A 26607-nucleotide genomic window follows, 5' to 3' on the forward strand; every position below is an offset into this window, starting at 1 on the left:
GGGATCTGTCCTGGGTCTGACCTGGTTTGGAGTAAATAAAACTTATAGGTAAAAAGTAACTGTCCTGTGTGGGCAGTCCCAAACTGTTTCGTCCCATATAGGGACATTTTTCAAGGGAACAATTGTCCTGGGCACCGCTAAGTAAGTGAACAGGACAATTTTGCCCTTGAAAAAGTCCCTATATGGGGACAAGATAAAAATGTAAAAGATAAAACATAAATCATTGTTTTGTTCACTTTTGTTTCAGGAGAAAAGGTCTTATTTTGAACATATCCTCTGCTTTCGGTAGCTTTCCTTGTCCACTGTATGCTCTCTATTCTGCTTCCAAAGTAAGTCTACTAATTACAGTTCAAAATATGAGATAATGAACTAGATCTAGTATTTTATTATTTCACTAAGCATATACATGTTAAAGGTTAATTTCACCTTAAGATAAATTTTGTTTTGCGTTTAATATCCAAAGTACAAGCCAGTTCTAAAAGATATTTATCTGGTGTCCATCGCTCAGGCCTTATATAGGATTTGCTGTCAGGCCTTATATAGGATTTGCTGTCAGGCCTTATATAGGATTTGCTGTCAGGCCTTATATAGGATTTGCTGTCAGGCCTTATATAGGATTTGCTGCTCCATTTACTCCAGCGTGCTCCTTCTAGATGTGATTTTACTGGCCAACACTCTGACTGTCTGAAAAAAGAGATCTGCCACACTAACCTCTCTTCTGTTGCCCTGGTCTTTTTTCAGACAGACAGCATGTTGTCCAACAACTCTCAGCAGGGGTATTCAGGAGGAGTGAGAGGAGCAGCAGCAGGCATATATGGATGGTGTTAGGGGCAAACACAGGATTTGAACGGTGGGTTTCTCTTTTCTCTCTCTCTCTCTGATGAAAGAGTAAACTGTCTCTGAAACATTGACAACTAAGGCTGTGTAGCTGTCATATTTATTTAACAGACTGCCGTCCTTTCTTGCTATATTACATTATTCATTTGGAAGAGCACCGGGTCAGCCTGTCTTTATTTGGATTGAGTGCCAGTCTTGACAAGAGGATTAATACAGCTCAATAGTTTCTTCAGTCAAAAGTCAATAAAGTGCATATTTTTATAACAAGCAGAATAAGTGCAAAATGAGCATGTGCAAAATTTCAGCAGCATAGATACTTGCGAACTCCTTAGGAACTAGAGATGAGAAGATCCAAGTAAATCCGGGTCGCGGTTCTGATCTTGTTTGTGGTTCGGAATTCGGATATTAAATCCGAATTTCGGGTTTTGGATTGCATAAATTACATGATTTTAGCTGTTTTTAAAACTTTGCATCTATTTAAAAAAAAAATAAAATTCTAGATCCCAAACCAAAACACTTGAGGGTGGTTTTGCAAAACCAAATACAGATCCAAAACCTTGAAGGAGATACAGTTCCAAAACCAAAATCAAAACACGGTGGTCGACCCACATCCCTATTAGGAACCAATGTCAACATGTGAACAGCATGTACTCTGTGGCATTTCTACCATAAGTCTGACAGCCTGTTCTGGTGCATAGCTGCACCTTCATCATGAGGCATTCAGCATACTAACTAGTTCACTACAAAAAGCACCTTATAACATCCATCATTAGATCCTCCCTCAGGGATGTGCTAATTAATGCTAATTCATCCACCTGTGTGTTTAACATCAGAGCTTCCACATCTCTCACTGGCAGCCCATTCATATTGTTAATTAGCTGCACCACAGTATCCATCCGAAAGGGAACATCCGTGCTATCTGGTATCAGCATGTCCGGCTCTCAAGGCTCTGCCACTCTTAGAGACTAAAGCAAGTGCATAAACAGCGCCATCCCGTGGGTGAACAAATGAAAATAATATAAGTTGGCACAAACAACGATATAGAAAAAATAAAAAACTATTAAAAAATATCACACAATATATAGATGGACACAATAGGGAATTATGAACCAATATGATCAATTTATATAAAAAGCAAGGAAAATTCTTCATTTAACCCTGCTGGCGATACTGTATGTAAATTATATATCCATCTGGTTTCGAGTTGGAGTAACTTGTTATCATGGTTACCCCCTCTCTTCATAGGTGGAATGCAATGGGAATTACTTTAAAATCAAGTATATTGTGTTACATTGCAACAAAATGCTTAGTGCTATGTGGTATATTGGAATCCAAAGATATAAAGGCTTTTTTGATGGATGACCTACAGTATGTAAAGCCACTCTTTCTTTTAGCAAACAAATTGTCTTCTCTATGTATAGTTTTTTACAGGCACAGACAATAGCATATATAACATATTTACTTTCACAGGTAAGTCTAAAATTGTAATATATATGTAATAAATAATTTTAGACAAAGGATCTTCAAATTTGACCCCAGTAAGCATAAATGGACAATTTGTGCAGCAAAAGGCCCCTGGTTTTATGGCTAACAATCCTTTTTATGTTCTTTGACCAATATCCGATGAAGAAATTTCATTCTTGATATTGTAACTGCGTTTATAACAAAAGAGCGGCGATTCTTTGCACCATTTACCCAGGATAGGTTCTGCTTGTAAGATATGCCAGTATTATTTAAATGCTCTTTTGACTATATGTGACCCTATTGAAAATGTGGTAGAGAAGATAATATGTACTGGATCAGTTTTCAGCATTTTGCTGCTTAAAAGCTCAGAGCGGTTCAAAGCCAAGCATTTATTCATAACTTCTTTCATTTCTATTTCATCATATCCACATTGTTAAAAATATTTGACCATCTCCATAAGGGCTTGTGGCAATAATTTCTTATATATTATTTTATATTATCATCTTTTACATGAAGATGAATATAGAGCAATAGCATATGTCTATCTTCTATCAGGATTACTACAAACATAATACTATACTGTTAATCATCCAGGGTATTGGTCACACAAACGGGTTCCGGGCTATAGATAGACATTAATGAGTTAGACAATGTCTAGATAGACACCAGATGTTAGACAGTTAATAGTTAGACAAGGATAAAAGTTCGACACTGACAAAAGTCAGACACACTAATGTGTGACATGTAAAAAGTTCGACAGGTACAAAATGTCGACAGGGTCAAAAGTTCGACATGAAAATGATCGACACAAAAATGGTTGACACATTTTTTTCTTAGGATTAGGGTTAGGTTTAGTGTCAGGGTTAGGCACTTATTGGAGGGTTAGGGTTAGGCACTTACCCCCACGGTTAGGGTTAGGCACCAGGAGGGAGGGTTAGGGTTAGGCACCAAGGGGAGGGTTAGGATTAGGGTTAGGGTGAAGATTAGAGCTAAAAAATAAATACATTTAAAAAAAAATTGTCGACCATTTTGTGTCGAACTTTTGACCCTGTCGACCTTTTTTACCTGTCAAACTTTTTACATGTCTACAGTAACTTTAGTTTGTCTGACTTTTGTCTGTGTCGAACTTTTATCCTTGTCTAGCTATTAACTGTCTAACATGTAGTGTCTATCTAGACATTGTCTAACTCATAACTGTCTATCTCTTATACCACACCCACACAACACCAATTTTGAAATAAACTCTGTGACGAACGGGAGACTAGCCAACTTATTTTATATTCACTCTTTCCCATTTTGTCACAGGATATGTACTAAGCTCTGGAAAGTGATAATTTGGAGAGTGATAAACTTCCAGCCACTCAGCTCCTAACTGTCATGTCACAGGCTGTGTTTGAAAAATGAGTTAGGAGCTGATTGGTTAGTAGTTTATCACTTTCCAATTTTTCACTTTCCAGAGCTTAGTACATCTGTCCCTAACTTTATGTTTGTCTACATAATTGTTAGGAATTATTTTTAATTATTTTGCTGCTTTTTAACCCTTATCAGATCAATAATAAAAGTTAAGTATATATGTTTGCTTTCTGTGCACTGCATATAGCACAACACTTTTTTCTCTCCTTGTGTTCTTAGATTAGGCAGAGTTAATAGCAACACTAGCGGGATTGCAGACACACCAAACAGTCCAGGTACTTAACAAGGTGTAAAGTGTATTAGAAGTGTAGTAGTTACTGGTAAAGCCATAGTCACAGTTATATACTGGTTGATGTGAATTGTGCGGAGCATATACATCATCAGCCGTGCTGCATAAAACGAGGTTTACCCATAAATCTCAGCACATATGCCACATTGATAAAAAATTTTATTTTTGGAAACCTTATGTAGAACAGCAGACCTTTTATGTGGGATCACTATTCTTTCCTTACAGAAACCAGCATACATACTGTACATATGTTAAATTACATAAGTGTAATAAAAAATAGGAACATAAACTTTTATGTGATAGCTGGGAAGGTCTTTCCTGGCATTTACAGGGGCATACACCTTTAATGCATCACCTGGTTTGTATAGCTATGTTTTGGTTCTTCATTTTTTACTTTCTTTTAATAGGCATTTATTACAACTTTTTCCAAAGCCATCCAAGCTGAGTATAAACCATATGGAATTATTGTACAGGTAATGTGTTTGTATACATATTTGTAGTCATACTGTACATATTTATATGGGATTCTTATAAAATGCAAGATTTTCTGTGTTCTGTAAATAGGTGTATATATTGTCACCCTTTACCCCACAATAGCTCAGTTTAGTTTCTTTTTTTTGTACTCATTAGATTTTTATTGAGTTTACAAGGAAATACATACAGTGGGAACAGAAAAAATAATAGGGAGAGATTAGGGGAATTAAAAATACATAGACTGCCCAGGGGGAAAATACACATTTTATTAAATAATCTAGGCAAAATATATAGAACAAATAGAAATATATACATATAACAATAACACTTAAATCTCAAGAGTCATCTCTAGGAGAATTAAGGACGCTAAGGTCTATATTCCCGCTAAGTAATAAGGAACAACCTAGTGACTCTCTATATTCACACCAACCGAACCACTTCTATCAGTGGAGAAGAGGCAGAAGAGGAGTAAGAGCAATCAGATGTTTCGAAAAACAGTGTTTTTGAATCTTGTTCTCTATGGAAGCCAAATTGGGTACAGCTGCGGACCTCCACAATTGAGCAATAGCTGCCTTAGTGGCTATCAATATATGACCCATAATATACCCGTCATCTGAGGACATTTCTCCAAGATATAAATGAAATAAGGCCATTAATGGGTCAATAGAAACTGTTATCCCAGTGACTTTCACAATTAAAATGAAAACTGCAGTCCAGTGGGGTTGCAAGAGCGATTTCTTTTAAAGCCACTATCAACATACAGTATATCAAATAATCAATTATATTTCATTATATATCATATAAAAGTATATGTACTGAAAACAGTGTATTTCAGGTGGTTTGAAGTAGGGCCAAAACTAGGACTTTGTCACCTGGGGCATGGCAATAATTTGACAACCCCCCCCTCCTCCTAAAAACAAAGAGGGTGTTCTTATGCGCGCATTCTCCCGAGAAGGGGGTGTGGTTTTGTGACAGTGATACCCCTTACCAACTATGCTACACTATGTAATGCCCCTTATAACACATTATGCCACAGAATAATGCTCATTACACATTATGCCACACAGTAATGCTCCTTATAACATGCCGCACAGTAATGCCTCTTATAACACATTATGCCACACAGTAATGCCCCTTATAAGTATAACATAATACCACAAAGTAAATTTGAATTGGTAACAAAAAAAAATTTCAATACAGTCTGTCTTTCTTTTTATCTGACACTCAGACTCTGATGTATGTGACACTGTACTGGCAGAGCTGCACGTTTCTCTCTCTCACTACTTCTTCCTCCATATGAGGTCCTTCCTTCCGAGTCCCACCCTCTTCTTCCCTGCAGCTTGTGTGCCGGCCAATCACTGGAAGCCGCAGGCTGCAACTTGGGATTTCATTGTTCCACCGCAGCCCAGCACTTCTCTGTAGCATTGGTGGAAACTGTGGATGCTGTGTAAGTGGCTGCTGGCTGTGCTGCGGATCCGATCCGATCTACAGCGGGGAGCCCAGGGGTACTTATCCCAATGCCTCCCTTAATCTGGCCCTGGTGTCGGAGTGGCACCGCCCTCCCTCGGATCGGCACCCGGGGCACATGCACCCCCCCAGTTGTGGCTAATTGTGGATGCAAATAATAAAAGGTCCTACTCTTATCACTTAAATAGCAACCAGTAAAGCAGCCTAGTTAATCTGCAGCATTAACATTAGCCTCTGTAATAATCTATATAATAATCTATATAGAAATCGAGAACGGCATGTCCTAAGACTGACATGCACCCCTTCCCCCTCCACCCAGCTAATGTCTCCAATGACGGGGGAAGAAGAATACATTGTATTCAGTTTAGTTTAGTATGTGCTATAAAAAATAGATGACATTTCTAAGCACATTCCTATGTGAGGCCAGCAAAGTATATACTTATACCTACTGAGATGAGATTAGTGAAACAATTTGTTTATTTTCATAATTCATGGCTTTTTGGGTGTATGGCTTCAAACTTATTTGTAAAATGGACCTGACATATGCCGGATCACCTCAGCATGCCTCCACTGCCCTCCAGTCTCGCCAAACTATAATTACCCCCATTGCTGGCACAACTGCCCCCCGGTCCTCCTCTCCTCTTCTGGTCTGTCCCAACTCCATGGGTGCAGTGGAAGCCGTTGGGTAGAGTTGCGACACGGACCCTGTTCTCACTGCACTTGATGGAGACGGGACAGACCACCATTAATTATATAGATTCTTAAGTAACTTATCACAGTTTGTGTTGTAATACAGTAATTCTACTTTTCCTACCAGTTGGTCCCATTAAACACATATAGTGAATTGTTAAAAAAGATCTGTTATATTTTTATAACATTTTCGCAAAAATACAAAGGATTTTCAGATGTAGTGATAACTCTTGTTGTAACCCCTTTGACAAACATGAGGATGGGATTTGTAATATATGGCAAGTAATTTTGGCTATGCATATTCGTAGGATGAAATAGAAGTGACAACAATAGCTGGGTGTTTCTGTCACAATCATTATTGATTCTCCAGTTCTGCCCAAAATAAATGGGAAAGAGTCAACAATAGAATTATTGGACCAATAACCAAAATGAATTTAGGAAATGAAACATAACAATAACTCATCTCTAGTCAGAGCTTATTAATATTGTCAATGCCATTTTTGTGTTTAAACTGTCTGTGTTTCCTCCCCTCAGGCAGTTACTCCTTATGGTGTTTCCACGCCAATGATACATAATCCATCTACAAACATCATAACAAAATCTTCAGGGGACTTTGTAAGAGAGTCGCTAAATCACGTTACACAAGGAAATGAGACATATGGCTGCATGGCACATGCCGTTTTGGTAAATTTACTTTAACATTGTGTATACTGAGCATTTGGTTTACATAGCTTCTATTCAACTAGCATACTGTAGGTGACAAAAATAGCAAAAATGTTTTTGCTAAAGATGGGGGGTGGTACATTTACCACACATGATATGCTGTTCCTGCCACGCATGATATGTCCTTATACTGTTCCTGCCACGCATGATATGTCCATATACTATTTCTGCCACACATGAAATGTCCATATACCGTTCCTGCCACGCATTATATGTCCATATACTGTTCCTGCCACGCATTATATGTCCATATACTGTTCCTGCCACACATGAAATGTCCATATACTGTTCCTGCCACGCATTATATGTCCATATACTATTCCTGCCACGCATGAAATGTCCATACACTGTTCATGCCATGCATTATATGTCCATATACTATTCCTGCTACGCATGAAATGTCCATATACTGTTCCTGCCACGCATGATATGTCCATATACTATTTCTGTCACATATGAAATGTCCATATACTGTTCCTGCCACACATGAAATGTCCATATACTGTTCCTGCCACGCATTATATGTCCATATACTATTCCTGCCACGCATGAAATGTCCATATACTGTTCCTGCCATGCATTATATGTCCATATACTGTTCCTGCCACACATGAAATGTCCATATACTGTTCCTGCCATGCATTATATGTCCATATACTGTTTCTGCCACACATGATATGTCCATATACTGTTCCTGCCACGCATTATATGTCCATATACTGTTTCTGCCACACATGATATGTCCATATACTGTTTCTGCCACACATTATATGTCCATATACTGTTTCTGCCACACATGAAATGTCCATATACTGTTCCTGCCACGCATGATATGTCCATATACTATTTCTGTCACATATGAAATGTCCATATACTGTTCCTGCCACGCATTATATGTCCATATACTGTTCCTGCCACGCATTATATGTCCATATACTGTTCCTGCCATGCATTATATGTCCATATACTGTTCCTGCCACGCATTATATGTCCATATACTGTTCCTGCCACACATGAAATGTCCATATACTGTTCCTGCCACGCATTATATGTCCATATACTATTCCTGCCATGCATGAAATGTCCATATACTGTTCCTGCCACGTATTGTATGTCCATATACTGTTCCTGCCACACATGATATGTCCATACACTGTTCCTGCCACACATGATATGTCCATATACTGTTTCTGCCACGCATTATATGTCCATATACTGTTCCTGCCACGCATTATATGTCCATATACTGTTCCTGCCACGCATTATATGTCCATATACTGTTCCTGCCACACATGAAATGTCCATATACTGGTCCTGCCACGCATTATATGTCCATATACTATTCCTGCCACGCATGAAATGTCCATATACTGTTCCTGCCACGCATGATATGTCCATATACTATTTCTGTCACATATGAAATGTCCATATACTGTTCCTGCCACACATGAAATGTCCATATACTGTTCCTGCCACGCATTATATGTCCATATACTATTCCTGCCACGCATGAAATGTCCATATACTGTTCCTGCCATGCATTATATGTCCATATACTGTTCCTGCCACACATGAAATGTCCATATACTGTTCCTGCCATGCATTATATGTCCATATACTGTTTCTGCCACACATGATATGTCCATATACTGTTCCTGCCACGCATTATATGTCCATATACTGTTTCTGCCACACATGATATGTCCATATACTGTTTCTGCCACACATTATATGTCCATATACTGTTTCTGCCACACATGAAATGTCCATATACTGTTCCTGCCACGCATGATATGTCCATATACTATTTCTGTCACATATGAAATGTCCATATACTGTTCCTGCCACGCATTATATGTCCATATACTGTTCCTGCCACGCATTATATGTCCATATACTGTTCCTGCCACGCATTATATGTCCATATACTGTTCCTGCCACACATGAAATGTCCATATACTGTTCCTGCCACGCATTATATGTCCATATACTATTCCTGCCATGCATGAAATGTCCATATACTGTTCCTGCCACGCATTGTATGTCCATATACTGTTCCTGCCACACATGATATGTCCATACACTGTTCCTGCCACACATGATATGTCCATATACTGTTTCTGCCACGCATTATATGTCCATATACTGTTCCTGCCACGCATTATATGTCCATATACTGTTCCTGCCACGCATTTTATGTCCATATACTGTTCCTGCCACACATGAAATGTCCATAAACTGTTCCTGCCACGCATTATATGTCCATATACTATTCCTGCCATGCATGAAATGTCCATATACTGTTCCTGCCACGCATGATATGTCCATATACTATTTCTGTCACATATGAAATGTCCATATACTGTTCCTGCCACGCATTATATGTCCATATACTATTCCTGCCACGCATGAAATGTCCATATACTGTTCCTGCCACACATGAAATGTCCATATACTGTTCCTGCCATGCATTATATGTCCATATACTGTTTCTGCCACACATGATATGTCCATATACTGTTCCTGCCACGCATTATATGTCCATATACTGTTTCTGCCACACATGATATGTCCATATACTGTTTCTGCCACACATTATATGTCCATATACTGTTTCTGCCACACATGAAATGTCCATATACTGTTCCTGCCACGCATGATATGTCCATATACTATTTCTGTCACATATGAAATGTCCATATACTGTTCCTGCCACGCATTATATGTCCATATACTGTTCCTGCCACGCATTATATGTCCATATACTGTTCCTGCCATGCATTATATGTCCATATACTGTTCCTGCCACGCATTATATGTCCATATACTGTTCCTGCCACACATGAAATGTCCATATACTGTTCCTGCCACGCATTATATGTCCATATACTATTCCTGCCATGCATGAAATGTCCATATACTGTTCCTGCCACGCATTGTATGTCCATATACTGTTCCTGCCACACATGATATGTCCATACACTGTTCCTGCCACACATGATATGTCCATATACTGTTTCTGCCACGCATTATATGTCCATATACTGTTCCTGCCACGCATTATATGTCCATATACTGTTCCTGCCACGCATTATATGTCCATATACTGTTCCTGCCACACATGAAATGTCCATATACTGTTCCTGCCACGCATTATATGTCCATATACTATTCCTGCCACGCATGAAATGTCCATATACTGTTCCTGCCACGCATGATATGTCCATATACTATTTCTGTCACATATGAAATGTCCATATACTGTTCCTGCCACACATGAAATGTCCATATACTGTTCCTGCCACGCATTATATGTCCATATACTATTCCTGCCACGCATGAAATGTCCATATACTGTTCCTGCCATGCATTATATGTCCATATACTGTTCCTGCCACACATGAAATGTCCATATACTGTTCCTGCCATGCATTATATGTCCATATACTGTTTCTGCCACACATGATATGTCCATATACTGTTCCTGCCACGTATTATATGTCCATATACTGTTTCTGCCACACATGATATGTCCATATACTGTTCCTGCCACGCATTATATGTCCATATACTGTTTCTGCCACACATGATATGTCCATATACTGTTTCTGCCACACATTATATGTCCATATACTGTTTCTGCCACACATGAAATGTCCATATACTGTTCCTGCCACGCATGATATGTCCATATACTATTTCTGTCACATATGAAATGTCCATATACTGTTCCTGCCACGCATTATATGTCCATATACTGTTCCTGCCACGCATTATATGTCCATATACTGTTCCTGCCACGCATTATATGTCCATATACTGTTCCTGCCACGCATTATATGTCCATATACTGTTCCTGCCACACATGAAATGTCCATATACTGTTCCTGCCACGCATTATATGTCCATATACTATTCCTGCCATGCATGAAATGTCCATATACTGTTCCTGCCACGCATTGTATGTCCATATACTGTTCCTGCCACACATGATATGTCCATACACTGTTCCTGCCACACATGATATGTCCATATACTGTTTCTGCCACGCATTATATGTCCATATACTGTTCCTGCCACGCATTATATGTCCATATACTGTTCCTGCCACGCATTTTATGTCCATATACTGTTCCTGCCACACATGAAATGTCCATAAACTGTTCCTGCCACGCATTATATGTCCATATACTATTCCTGCCATGCATGAAATGTCCATATACTGTTCCTGCCACGCATGATATGTCCATATACTATTTCTGTCACATATGAAATGTCCATATACTGTTCCTGCCACGCATTATATGTCCATATACTATTCCTGCCACGCATGAAATGTCCATATACTGTTCCTGCCACGCATGATATGTCCATATACTATTTCTGTCACATATGATATGTCCATATACTGTTCCTGCCACACATGATATGTCCATACATTGTTTCTGCCACACGTGATATGTCCATATACTATTCCTGCCACGCATGAAATGTCCATATACTGTTTCTGCCACACATGATATGTCCATATACTGTTCCTGCCACGCATTATATGTCCATATACTGCTTCTGCCACACATGATATGTCCATATACTGTTTCTGCCACACATTATATGTCCATATACTGTTTCTGCCACACATGATATGTCCATATACTGTTCCTGCCACACATGATATGTCCATATACTATTTCTGTCACATATGAAATGTCCATATACTGTTCCTGCCACGCATGATATGTCCATATACTATTTCTGTCACATATGATATGTCCATATACTGTTTCTGCCACACATTATATGTCCATATACTGTTTCTGCCACACATGATATGTCCATATACTGTTCCTGCCACACATGATATGTCCATATACTATTTCTGTCACATATGAAATGTCCATATACTGTTCCTGCCGCGCATTATATGTCCATATACTGTTCCTGCCACGCATTATATGTCCATATACTGTTTCTGCCACACATGAAATGTCCATATACTGTTCCTGCCACGCATGATATGTCCATATACTATTTCTGTCACATATGAAATGTCCATATACTGTTCCTGCCACGCATTATATGTCCATATACTGTTCCTGCCACGCATTATATGTCCATATACTGTTCCTGCCACGCATTATATGTCCAGATACTGTTCCTGCCACGCATTATATGTCCATATACTGTTCCTGCCACACATGAAATGTCCATATACTGTTCCTGCCACGCATTATATGTCCATATACTATTCCTGCCATGCATGAAATGTCCATATACTGTTCCTGCCACGCATTGTATGTCCATATACTGTTCCTGCCACACATGATATGTCCATACACTGTTCCTGCCACACATGATATGTCCATATACTGTTTCTGCCACGCATTATATGTCCATATACTGTTCCTGCCACGCATTATATGTCCATATACTGTTCCTGCCACGCATTATATGTCCATATACTGTTCCTGCCACACATGAAATGTCCATATACTGTTCCTGCCACGCATTATATGTCCATATACTATTCCTGCCACGCATGAAATGTCCATATACTGTTCCTGCCACGCATGATATGTCCATATACTATTTCTGTCACATATGATATGTCCATATACTGTTCCTGCCACACATGATATGTCCATACACTGTTCCTGCCACACATGATATGTCCATACATTGTTTCTGCCACACGTGATATGTCCATATACTGTTCCTGCCCCGCATTATATTTCCATATACTGTTTCTGCCACACATGATATGGCCATATACTGTTCCTGCCACGCATTATATGTCCATATACTGTTTCTGCCACACATGATATGTCCATATACTGTTCCTGCCACACATGATATGTCCATATACTGTTCCTGCCACACATGATATGTCCATATACTGTTCCTGCCACGTATTATATGTCCATATACTGTTTCTGCCACACATGATATGTCCATATACTGTTCCTGCCACGCATTATATGTCCATATACTGTTTCTGCCACACATGATATGTCTATATACTGTTTCTGCCACACATTATATGTCCATATACTGTTCCTGCCACGCATTATATGTCCATATACTATTCCTGCCTCGCATGAAATGTCCATATACTGTTCCTGCCACGCATGATATGTCCATATACTATTTCTGTCACATATGATATGTCCATATACTGTTCCTGCCACACATGATATGTCCATACACTGTTCCTGCCACACATGATATGTCCATACATTGTTTCTGCCACACGTGATATGTCCATATACTGTTCCTGCCCCGCATTATATTTCCATATACTGTTTCTGCCACACATGATATGGCCATATACTGTTCCTGCCACGCATTATATGTCCATATACTGTTTCTGCCACACATGATATGTCCATATACTGTTCCTGCCACACATGATATGTCCATATACTGTTCCTGCCACACATGATATGTCCATATACTGTTCCTGCCACGTATTATATGTCCATATACTGTTTCTGCCACACATGATATGTCCATATACTGTTCCTGCCACGCATTATATGTCCATATACTGTTTCTGCCACACATGATATGTCCATATACTGTTTCTGCCACACATTATATGTCCATATACTGTTCCTGCCACACATGATATGTCCTTATACTGTTCCTGCCACACATGATATGTCCATATACTGTTTCTGCCACTCATAATATGTCCATATACTATTCCTTTTTAACCTTGATAAATTGATGTCAGCATATAGTTTCTGAATCTAGACAGTATAAAAACAAAATGTGCATATACGAGGTGTGGCTATTAAATATCGAGAATGATGCTAGAATTTATGTTTACTTATATATTAAGTACACATTAACTCCCTTCTATGTATTGCCTTTCTGCATTCACACACTGCTGTATTCTTATTTTCCATTGGTTAAAGCTGTGGTGTATCTCATTATCTGTCAGCTGTCTCAACGGGATGTAGTTTTGAGACCGGCAGCTGCATGGTTGCTGGTCTCAATCCCTACAGCGGAATCCCGGCAAAGGATTTAACATAAGTGTCGAAATACCAATGCCTATGTTATTCCCAATGCCAGAATGCCGAGGACGCCAGCCCGAATGAAGGTAAGTCTGGGGCGCCCTTAGCGTCTGCCGCGAGGGTGGAGGGTTAGGATTAGAGAGTCTAGTGGGGTTAGGGTTTGGGAGGAGGGGTTAGGGTTAGGCACCCCTAGGGGGCAGGGTTACGGTTAGGCACCCCCAGGGAGAGATTAGGGTTAGGCACACCCCTGGGAGGGTTACGTTTAGGGAGCGATAAGAGGGTGTTAGAGTTAGGTACTAGGGGGGGAGGTTAGGGTTAGGCATCACTAAGTACTTACCTGCCCCAGTCGGGATCTTCATCCTATCGAACATCCACTGTCAGCATTTGAAGTCTTTTAGCCGCCGGTATTTCTAGCCCATTTCGTCTCAACAGCTCCTTTGCTTTCTTCTTCACTTCAGTAACTGATGCAAAACGGGTTCCCTTGAGAACAGATTTGAGTTTAGGGGAAAGAAAGAAGTCACACGGGGCAAGGTCTGGCAAGTATGGAGGGTGTTCTAGCATCGCAATCTGTTTCTCGGCCAAAAACGGCTTCACAGAGAGCTGTGCGGGCTTGTGCGTTGTCCTGATGTAGGATTAAATAATTTCTTCTGATTCTTTCCTGCAAAGTTGCTAGAACATTTTTGTAGTAATGTTGATTCATCATTCGGATGCTGAGTCAGCGGTCAATTCGAACAATTTTCTCTAGTTTTTCACATTTTCATTTGTTTTTGACGTTCATGTTCTTCAACATCCTCACGACCATCACTAAATCTTTTGTGCCATTCAAACACATGTACATGTGACGCAGACTCTGCCCTGTAAGCCTCGGTTAGCATATGGAAAGATACGGTTGTCGCTTTTTTTCAATTTATCAAAAAATTTTAAGTTAACACATTGCTCTGCTTTTGAACTAAGCATTTTTCCGATGCACGGGAAAAACACAACTTCTTCATAGCCAGGACCATCTCGTCCATTGGGCTTTTTGGGCAGTTGCCCAAGATCCTAAAACTTGTAAAGGCCCCCCAACCCGCCCCCCTGCAGCAGCGGCCAGTTGGTAAATTTGTGATATTTTTATAAGCCGGCCGCCGGTACACTGTGGGCCTGATTCAGACCCACTCGCAAGCGCTATGCGATCGCAAGCGGGTCGATATTGGGGAATCCCGCACGTGCAGCGTGTGCAAGCCCCGGAGTGAGTGTTGATGTTGATCGACAGCTCGCCCCGTTGAGTGTGAGTGTTGATGTTGATCGACAGCTCGCCCCATTTTGCAGGCGGGGAGGGGGGTGGCTGGTCAAACGGAGGCATTCCTAAAGGAACGCCTGCCGTTTGAGGGCGGCCCTACTGACATCACTAGTGATGTCAGTAGTGAGCTTCCTGCTATATTAGAGCAGGAAGCTCATTGGGGCTTACGAGAACGAGACCCTACCACAAGGGTCTCGTCGCAAGCCCGATGGCCGCGATAGTCGCGACCATGGAGACCATCACCTGCTCGCTCGCAAAAGCTGTGGGTGGTCACCCACAGCTATGCGAGCGGCCAGGAGGCCGTTTTTAAAAAAAAAAAGCGGCCGTCCTGATTCAGAGCGAGCGCTCACTTTTTGCGAGCTGCTCTGAATCAGGCCCTGTATTCTGATCTAACCTCCCCCACCCAATCCCCCACCCCGGTGACAAGTTCTCACCTCAGTCCCAGTTTCACTTCATCCGCAGGCTTCGGACCAGTCAGACAGAGTCTCTCTGCATGTGTGGGAGGTCTGATGGGCATGCAGGAGGGTTTAATTTTTTTGACCGTTTAAATTTTTTTCCCATGTATGGGTGGGTAGGGGCCCCAGTGCATTGCTTTGCCTAGGGCCCACACTGCTGTTAAGACAACCCTATTCATAGCTGCACCTTCATCATGGGGCATTTAGCATACTAACTAGTTCACTACAAAAAGCACCTTATAACATCCATCATTAGATTTTCGGTATGCATTACAGGGGCGCTGATGAGCTTTCTGGCACAGGGCACCAAAATGTCTAGTTAAGGCTCTGTATCTCACGCCAGATCTATTTGTCTCTGCGCATGTCACACTAGATCTGTCTCTGCACATCTCACACTAGATCTATCTGTTTCTGCACATCTCACATCAGATCTATCTGTCACAGCACATCTCATACCAGATCTACCTGTCTCTGGGCCTGATTCAGAGCCGGACGCAATTTGCGGACGGTCATTCAGGAAAAGGGGGTGGCTATTCAAATGAACTGTTCGCTCTTTGCGGTCTGTTCACGCCTCTATGTCTGAACGAGCGTTCAAAACTTGCGGTCGTTTTTTGGATAACTACGCCCCCTGGCCGCTCGCATCCTACGTCATGTCCGCTATTTATTAGATTAATCGAGTACATCGACCAGCCTATGAACTGCTCGCTATTCTTGTGGTTGGGTTTTCCTACCACAATCTTACGAGCAGTTCTGACTATAAAATAACCCAGTGACGTAGTCAATGACGCTGCTGTATTAATTATGCACACCCACAAAACGCCCATTTTGACCTTTAAGCACGCCTGCATTCGGATCTCCACTCCCCGTTTACAAGCACCTTCCCCTGTTACCACCCACATACGCCTCCTTCTGTCACTCTATTAGCAGGCATTCGCTATTTAGCGAACAAACGATTTTCGGCCGCACTGACTGGTTCACGCATGCGTATTATGATCCGTACGCATGCGCAGTTGGGCAAACATCGCTCGGAACAAACGAGCGGCCGCTTACGAGCGGCTCTGAATCAGGCCCTCTGCACATGTCACACCAGATCTATCTGTCACAGCACATCTCATACCAGATCTACCTGTCTCAGCGCATCTCACACCAGATCTACCTGTCTCAGCGCATCTCACCCCAGATCTATCTGTCTCTGTACATGTGACACCAGATCTACCTGTCTCTGTACATGTCACACCAGATCTATCTGTCACAGCACATCTCATACCAGATCTACCTGTCTCTGCACATCTCACACCAGATCTACCTGTCTCAGCGCATCTCACCCCAGATCTATCTGTCTCTGCACATCTCACACCAGATCTATCTGTCTCTGCACATCTCACACCAGATCTATTTGTCTCTCACACCAGATCTACCTGTCTCTGCACATCTCACACCAGATCTACCTGTCTCTGCACATCTCACACCCTGGCCGTGATGCACTAAACAGAAAATGCGGTAAAACCCCTGTTATTTGCATTTTCCGTATGCATTAATCAGCTAGCTGCCGGGCTCCGATGCGGAGGGTAACGCCAGCTTTAGCTAATATAATGTAATAATACAGTCCAAATGTAGCAAAAACAATAATAATAAAAATAAAATTGTGTTGTCACCAAATTTTCTATGTATTTATTATATGTTGTTATGTTTTCTCTAAATAGTAATATATTTGAGTGTCTGTAAAGCTGGGGATATATTCACTACTCAATTATCTTATAATAGATTATATAACATCCAAGGATCCATTGTTTACCTTCACTTTTTGTCATAGTCATAATTATTCAGAAACGGGGCAAATAGATTCACATATTAGTCCAGTCTCATCATAAATTTCATCATAGATTTAGAGCTATACAATGCCCTGATGAGTGGCACTTATGTTTCACCAAAATAGCCCCAGATAATACTGATTATCACAGTCCCATATGTGTCTGGACTGTCAGATATATAGTATTGATGATAATAAGAGACCGCTTCTAATTAGCATCCATGAGTAAATTCCTAACTCTCCCAGAATAGTCAAACCTCCTACAAAGGTGGCATTAATAATAATAAGATCCCACTGGTAGACTAGTATGGTATAGTCACTTACTACAGTTCCCACAGTTGTCAGATTTTAATAGATGATATATTAATGTTGGAAAATAAGCCCAAACTATTCTGATAATAAAGAACTGTATACCAGATATATTAAATGCTCCTGCTACTGCCGTCAGAAATCAACGGCTTTTCATGAGTACTACAATGTATATTAGGGATCAATATTAATTATAATTTCTCATAATCCTCTATTGTCTTACATAGACAGAGATTTGCCATTAGGCTTATATTTTTGTTAGTGAATAACAACTCCGGGCAAGTCTGAATGGATATCCTGAATAAATCAAAGGTTTGCACATGTAGACGGAGTTCAGTGTTTCACATTGCGTCTCATGCTGTTACATGTAAATACAATGTTGCACTTTGATGTATAATGAGTATACTCCGTCCTGTGCTCCTGATTAATACTGTTTTACAGACACCCTTCATTCACAGTATGATGTATAATATCATGGTAAGTTTTAAAACACAAACATAGTACACATAGTACACGCTGGATAGCGTGCACCACGTGTCAACTGACGCGTGTTTCGCTACATAAGCCGTACGAAAAGCCGTTGATTTCTGACGGCAGTAGCAGGAGCATTTAATATATCTGGTATACAGTTCTTTATTATCAGAATAGTTTGGGCTTATTTTCCAACATTAATATATCATCTATTAAAATCTGACAACTGTGGGAACTGTAGTAAGTGACTATACCATACTAGTCTACCAGTGGGATCTTATTATTATTAATGCCACCTTTGTAGGAGGTTTGACTATTCTGGGAGAGTTAGGAATTTACCCATGGATGCTAATTAGAAGCGGTCTCTTATTATCATCATCAATACTATATATCTGACAGTCCAGACACATATGGGACTGTTATAATCAATATTATCCGGGGCTATTTTGGTGAAACATAAGTGCCACTCATCAGAGCATTGTATAGCTCTAAATCAATGATGAAATTTATGATGAGATTGGACTAATATGTGTAAAATAATCTTTTTGCTGCGTTTCTGAATAATTATGACTATGACAAAAAGTGAAGGTAAACAATGGATCCTTGGGATGTTATATAATCTATTATAAGATAACTGAGTAGTGAATATATCCCCAGCTTTACAGACACCCAAATATATTACTATTTAGAGAAAATATAACAACATATAATAAATACACAGAACATTTGGTGACAACACAATTTTATTTTTATTATTATTGTTTTGTCGCATTTGGACTGTATTATTACATTATGTTTTGCGGACAACAATTTTTTATTACAAATAATTAATTATATTTTAATATGCATGATAATTCCCCAATTTAATTGACATCATTATTGTCAAATAGTTCAGACCACTAGTCCGTGAGTGCCCCATTAGGGAATAATCTTTTCTCTTTTGGTCTATCAGCGCATCTCACACCAGATCTATCTGTCTCTGCACATCTCACACCAGATCTATCTGTCTCAGCGCATCTCACACCAGATCTATCTGTCTCTGCACATCTCACACCAGATCTATCTGTCTCTGCACATCTCACACCAGAGCTATCTGTCTCTGCACATCTCATACCAGAGCTATCTGTCTCTGCACATCTCACACCAGAGCTATCTGTCTCTGCACATCTCACACCAGAGCTATCTGTCTCAGCGCATCTCACACCAGAGCTATCTGTCTCTGCACATCTCACACCAGAGCTATCTGTCTCTGCACATCTCACACCAGAGCTATCTGTCTCTGCACATCTCACACCAGATCTATCTGTCTCAGCGCATCTCACACCAGATCTATCTGTCTCTGCACATCTCACACCAGATCTATCTGTCTCAGCGCATCTCACACCAGAGCTATCTGTCTCTGCACATCTCACACCAGAGCTATCTGTCTCTGCACATCTCATACCAGAGCTATCTGTCTCTGCACATGTCACACCAGAGCTATCTGTCTCAGCGCATCTCACACCAGAGCTATCTGTCTCAGCGCATCTCACACCAGATCTATCTGTCTCTGCACATCTCACACCAGATCTATCTGTCTCAGTGCATGTCACACCAGAGCTATCTGTCTCTGCACATCTCACACCAGAGCTATCTGTCTCTGCACATCTCACACCAGATCTATCTGTCTCTGCACATCTCACACCAGAGCTATCTGTCTCTGCACATCTCACACCAGAGCTATCGGTCTCTGCACATCTCACACCAGATCTATCGGTCTCAGCGCATCTCACACCAGATCTATCGGTCTCAGCGCATCTCACACCAGATCTATCTGTCTCTGCACATCTCACACCAGAGCTATCTGTCTCTGCACATCTCACACCAGATCTATCTGTCTCTGCACATCTCACACCAGAGCTATCTGTCTCTGCACATCTCACACCAGATCTATCTGTCTCTGCACATCTCACACCAGAGCTATCTGTCTCTGCACATCTCACACCAGAGCTATCTGTCTCTGCACATCTCATACCAGAGCTATCGGTCTCTGCACATCTCACACCAGATCTATCGGTCTCAGCGCATCTCACACCAGATCTATCTGTCTCTGCACATCTCACACCAGATCTATCTGTCTCTGCACATCTCACACCCAGGGCCGGATTAAGGGGGGGCGACAGGGCCGGTCGTCCCTGGGCCCCCACACACAGAGGGGCCCCCACCAGCAGTGGTGCAGCCGGTGGCTTCACCCGCCGCTAGTGTCCCCTCCGCTAGTGTAGTGTAGACCGCGCAGTGAGCGCGGCCTCACTACACAGTGACAAACACACAGCCGCCGGCGGCAGCTGTGTGTTTGTTACAGCAGCCGATGAGAGTCACACAGACTCTCATTGGCTGCTGCTTCAACAGAGGGAGCCGGCTGGAGCTCACTCATGAGCTCCGTCTTCCGGTGTCCCCCCCCCCCCGGGTAATGATGGGAGTGACGTCATGACGCTGATGTCTCTCCCATACTGCAGGAGAAGAGGAGCCGGAGTGGACAGTGGCAGTCGCATCAGTAGCGGGGTTTCAGGTAAGTTGTGGGTTTTTTTGTGTGTGTGTAAGGGGCACTGCATAGGGGGGGCTGCTTCATGCGGGCAATGCATAGGACAACTACTGGCGGCACTGAATAGGGGTGGGCTACTACTGGGGGCAGTGTATAGGGGGGGACTACTTCTGGGGGCAATGCATAAGGGGGGACTACTGGGGGCACTATATAAGGGGCACTGCATGGGGGGGGCACTACTGGGTCTGGGGGCACTATATAAGGGGACCACTACTGGGGAGTTATATAAGGGGCACTGCATAGGGGGGGCCACTACTGGGTCTGGGGGCACTGTATAAGGGGACCACTACTGGGGAGTTATATAAGGGGCACTGCATAGGGGGGGACACTACTGAGTCTGGGAGCACTGCATAGGGGGACCACTACTGGGGGCACTGCATAGGGGGACCACTACTGGGGGCACTGCATAAGGGGCATTACTACAGGGGATGGTGGTATATAGGGGCCCCCACAAGTTTGTTGCCCAGGGGCCCCCACAGACCTAAATCCGGCCCTGCTCACACCAGATCTATATGTCTCAGCGCATGTCACAGCAGATCTACAGTCTCTGTGTCAGCGCATCTCACACCAGAGCTATCTGTCTCTGCACATCTCACACCAGAGCTGTCTCTGCACATCTCACACCAGAGCTATCTGTCTCTGCACGTCTCACACCAGAGCTACCTGTCTCTGCACATCTCACACCAGATCTATCTGTCTCTGCACATCTCACACCAGAGCTACCTGTCTCTGCACATCTCACACCAGAGCTACCTGTCTCTGCACAAATCTCACACCAGAGCTACCTGTCTCTGCACATCTCACACCAGAGCTATCTGTCTCTGCACATCTCACACCAGATCTATCTGTCACAGCACATCTCACACCAGATCTACCTGTCTCTGCACATCTCACACCAGAGCTATCTGTCTCTGCACATCTCACACCAGAGCTATCTGTCTTTGCACATCTCACACCAGAGCTACCTGTCTCTGCACATCTCACACCAGAGCTATCTGTCTCTGCATATCTCACACCAGAGCTACCTGTCTCTGCACATCTCACACCAGAGCTATCTGTCTCTGCACATCTCACACCAGAGCTATCTGTCTCTGCACATGTCACACCAGAGCTATCTGTCTCTGCACATGTCACATCAGAGCTATCTGTCTCTGCACATCTCACACCAGAGCTGTCTCTGCACATCTCACACCAGAGCTACCTGTCTCTGCACATCTCACACCAGATCTATCTGTCTCTGCACATCTCACACCAGAGCTATCTGTCTCTGCACATCTCACACCAGAGCTATCTGTCTCTGCACATCTCACACCAGAGCTACCTGTCTCTGCACATCTCACACCAGAGCTATCTGTCTCTGCACATCTCACACCAGAGCTAGCTGTCTCTGCACATCTCACACCAGAGCTATCTGTCTCTGCACATGTCACAATTAGATATGCCTGTCTCTGCATATCTTACATCAGACCTGGCTGTCCCTGCAATCATATCTTACAATTAGATAATTGAAGAAGTAAGTAGATGAAGGTGTTTTGTAACAATTTTCTGAAAAATTGCTTATTTAATGGAGGAAGGTGTTATGACCTAGGGATCATAGTTACAATGTAATTTGAAATGTTGGTCTAATTACTGATCTATGTTGTGGCTAAAAGTGCTACAGTATGTCCAATTTATATTTAGCTGTAAATAACTCAGATTATTTTAAATAACGTAACACCTTCATCCACTCACCTCTTCAATTCTGTATCCACAATTTTGTAATTCGGTTTTTGACTGTCTATGCTTGCTGTGTGAAGGCTTGGAGTTGTTCTGCTGTCAAACAGAGGTTATGAGGTTTATTTTGTATTTGATTTATTACCAGTTTATATAGCGCACACATATTCCGCAGCACTTTACAGAGAATATTTGGCCATTCACATCAGTCCCTGCCCCAGTGGAGTTTATAACCTATATTCCCTAACACACACTCACACACATATACACTAAGGTTAATTTTTTGCTGGGAGCCAATTGACCTACCAGTAGATTTTTGGAGTGTGGGAGGAAACCGGAGTACCCGGAGGAAACCCATGCAAACATAGGGAGAATATACAAACTCCGCACAGTTAGGGCCGTGGTGGGAATTGAACCCACGACCTCAGTGCTGTGAGGCAGTAACGCTAACCATTACACTGTCTGTGCTACCCTAGGTTCTAGTCCTAGTTTTAGATTGGTTGTTGTACCGTGGGTCATCTAATAGGGTTTGGGCCCTGTGGAGGGGAGAGGGGGATGGAAAACAATGTGGTGGAGGCATTCCTATCTGTTGTATATATGACAGTGGTTCCTTGACATTGTGATTTACATAAGGGCTATCCTTAGGGAATACTGTGTTATCAATTCTGTGATAGTAGAGGGAATAGAAGGGGTTATTACATATTATCTACAGGACAAAATGGGAGTGTTAAGCATAAATCAGTGTAAAGAAATTACAATTAGAAGATATTGAATGAAAAATAGTTATAAATTGGAGACAAAACTGAGAGATGATGATAAAGAGAATTAAAGTTTCATAGGGTAGATGATGAAGGCAACAGTAGTCAGGTTATGATGCATAAACACATACATTTGTTGTTGTTGAGAAAAGTAAGTGATGTTTAGATGGTAATAAATCATTTATGCTTACTATTTTATATACTGACAAACCCCCCTCCATTAGTCCATGCCTCCCGCAGCAAAAACATAACATAGGACAGCAAATAGTAGATCCTGTCACACCCCATCTGTGACGTGTGGTGAAGTCAATAGCTTGGGAGGCACACATGGAGATGAGTCTGAGTGCAGCGAGCATGTCTCACACCTTACTCACTGTAACTCTCCCCTCACTACACTAAGCTTCAGTGTCCATTGATTCTCCTCCCTGCATCACTCTGTCTTCTCTTGCTTCTGCTGACTGAGCTCTGATCTCTAAACACTGCAGTGCACTTCCTGGTCACATGACACATCCAAGGTGTCCATCAGTGCTCAAGGCACCCCCCCCATACTCAGAGGCATGCCTCTATTAGCTCACTTTCTATACAGCATACTGCCCATGGTGTGGCCCCATCCCCAGCTCTGCAAGCAGTGTCTGAATATACAGAAGTGAGGCTGAGCTGTTGCTGCCTCAGCTTTCGTCTCCCTGCAGCCCCAAGGAGCTCCACAAAGCTGGTGAGTGGTGACTATAAAAATGATTACAATAAACAAAGAAGATGTTTATAAGTTATAAATATCTTGTTTGCATTATTCTAATCATTTTTATATCAAATCAGGAGCTCTGCCTCCCCTGCCTACCCTTACTGCACTCCATGTATCATTATGCTATGGCTAACCAATGTCCTATACATTCCAATTAATTCACGCCTCACTTGCATTCTACACATGCATTCCCTACCTCCAAATTGACATGTCCCAACCCTCTCCATCCTCCCATTGGACACTCACCCCTACGCCCTATAAAAAACAGACCTCTCACACTGATTCTCTTAATACACCCCTGAGGAAGGCCCTAGCAGGACAAAACACACTAGTATTACAAAACCCAGGCACACCTACCCAAAGGACCAGTCCTTTTTCCCTACTGTACATTGCTGACTCTCCTCACTGAATATCAAGCCTTTTACTGTAATGGAATGCATCAGCACTGTCAGTGGCTGATTTTCCACTAGGCATGTGAGGCATGTGCCTAGGGACGCCACCTGCTGGGGACATCTGATGCTGTAGCAGTACCAGCAGGGAGATAGGGCAATCTGCTGGGTCCCACCCAGTGGCTGTGACAGGTAGCTCTGAATAAACACAGCCAGCTATGGCTTTGCTCCCATCATGGCGTCCGGGTCCCAGCAGGTAGCCCCAACCCCTCCACAAACACAAATTGAACTATATCGTTAATGATATCGTTCATTAACGACACTGAGCACACACCTGCCGGGGACACACTAGACGATGTCGCTCATGCAGCAAATCGTCTAGTGTGTATGCACCTTTACTCCCTATACATCTCACATCTGATCTCTGCATATAAACACCATATATAATATAGACACAAAAATCTCACAATGTAATTCAGAGTAATCTCATAGTGCAAACACAGGGCCTGATTCAGCAAGGTTCGCAACTGCGATTATGCACGCAACTGGCCGATTGTTTCATTCTGCGCATGCATCGCATCCCTGGTGTCTACACCTAACCTCCCCCCTAGTGCCTAACCCCTAACCCTCCCCCTAATCCCGCTACTTACCTTCTAATAGGTGTCTGGATTCTGGTGCCGGTATTCTAAGCGCTGGCATCCCACGTACCGGAATACTGACTGGGTCCTCTATATGTAGCCTCACATCAAAATCTATTCATCTGCAAGTGCAACACATTTCATTAGCTTGAGCACCCAGTAAAATATAGTGAGCTATACTCCACACTACAGAGTAGTGCTGGAGGGGCGTGTCTAGCAGCTCCTAGTGCAAGGTTATCACCAACCAGGAACGTGTCCAATATCATTTCCCACCCATATCATTGTTTCTCCATCAACCGCCCAAACTACCTAACCTCACTCCCTATGACCTTGTCATTCAGCTCCTAATCTCTTCTGCTTCTGCGCATGCTCTACAAATGTCTTCTCAGGGAAGAGGGGAGCATCACAGTTTCTTTGTCTGCTGAGCAGATTACAATGTTGTACCCCCATATTATGCCACACAGTATTGCCCCCAAGTTATTTTATACCATGCATTACATTACAATAATTATTTATTTTATTTTCCAGGGAGGTATTATGAACCAAATTCCACTGTGGGTGATCCATAATCCTAGAGTACAAGGATATTTCCAGGACGTCTTAGACAGCCAATACAAAAACAAATAAAACACAAATGTCTAAATGGACAGTACAGTGGAGAATATACTGTGTATGTGATGCAAAGCCTGTAATGAATTTATCTTTGTCCTGAAATTTGCAGTGTGCTTAGAAGACAGTGATGTTAGAGCGGTTAAGCGCATTGAAATTATGAAGAATATGTAACTTGAATAAATACATGAATTCCTGGTGTAATCTATTTTTTAAGGTGTATAGATTTTACTTACATTTCAGAAATTGTCTTATATGGAAAAAATTTATTTTTCTATATTTATGTGCTGCTTAGATTATAGTTGCATTACAATTTATATACCGCAAGCACAGAGAGACGTGGTTTTTCCACATAACTATTTAAATTCTTTAGATATCATCTACAATAAACTGTAGGGTTCTACTGAATGGACTAAGTATATTATTTTACAGGCTTTCTATGCAAACATTTTCAAATGCACATATCATCCTAATTGAGCA

At 41.9% G+C, this 26607-nt stretch overlaps 1 protein-coding gene across 2 annotated transcripts in view; it reads left to right on the forward strand.

Moving 5' to 3' along the window:
• HSD17B3 (hydroxysteroid 17-beta dehydrogenase 3) overlaps positions 1–26340 on the forward strand; it is a 95480-nt gene extending 69140 nt beyond the window's left edge. For both annotated transcript variants that reach the window (XM_088470278.1, XM_088470279.1), the window contains exons 8-11: positions 248–329; positions 4411–4476; positions 7169–7318; positions 26047–26340. In XM_088470278.1, coding sequence (XP_088326404.1) covers positions 248–329; positions 4411–4476; positions 7169–7318; positions 26047–26145 — 397 coding nt within the window. In that variant the 3' untranslated portion in view covers positions 26146–26340. The remainder of the gene's footprint in view (positions 1–247; positions 330–4410; positions 4477–7168; positions 7319–26046) is intronic.
• The last annotated feature ends 267 nt before the right edge of the window (positions 26341–26607 follow it).

This window comes from Taudactylus pleione, unplaced genomic scaffold (genome assembly GCF_031769625.1).
Source record: "Taudactylus pleione unplaced genomic scaffold, aTauple2 ptg000095l, whole genome shotgun sequence".
Taxonomy (NCBI): Eukaryota; Metazoa; Chordata; class Amphibia; order Anura; family Myobatrachidae; genus Taudactylus; species Taudactylus pleione.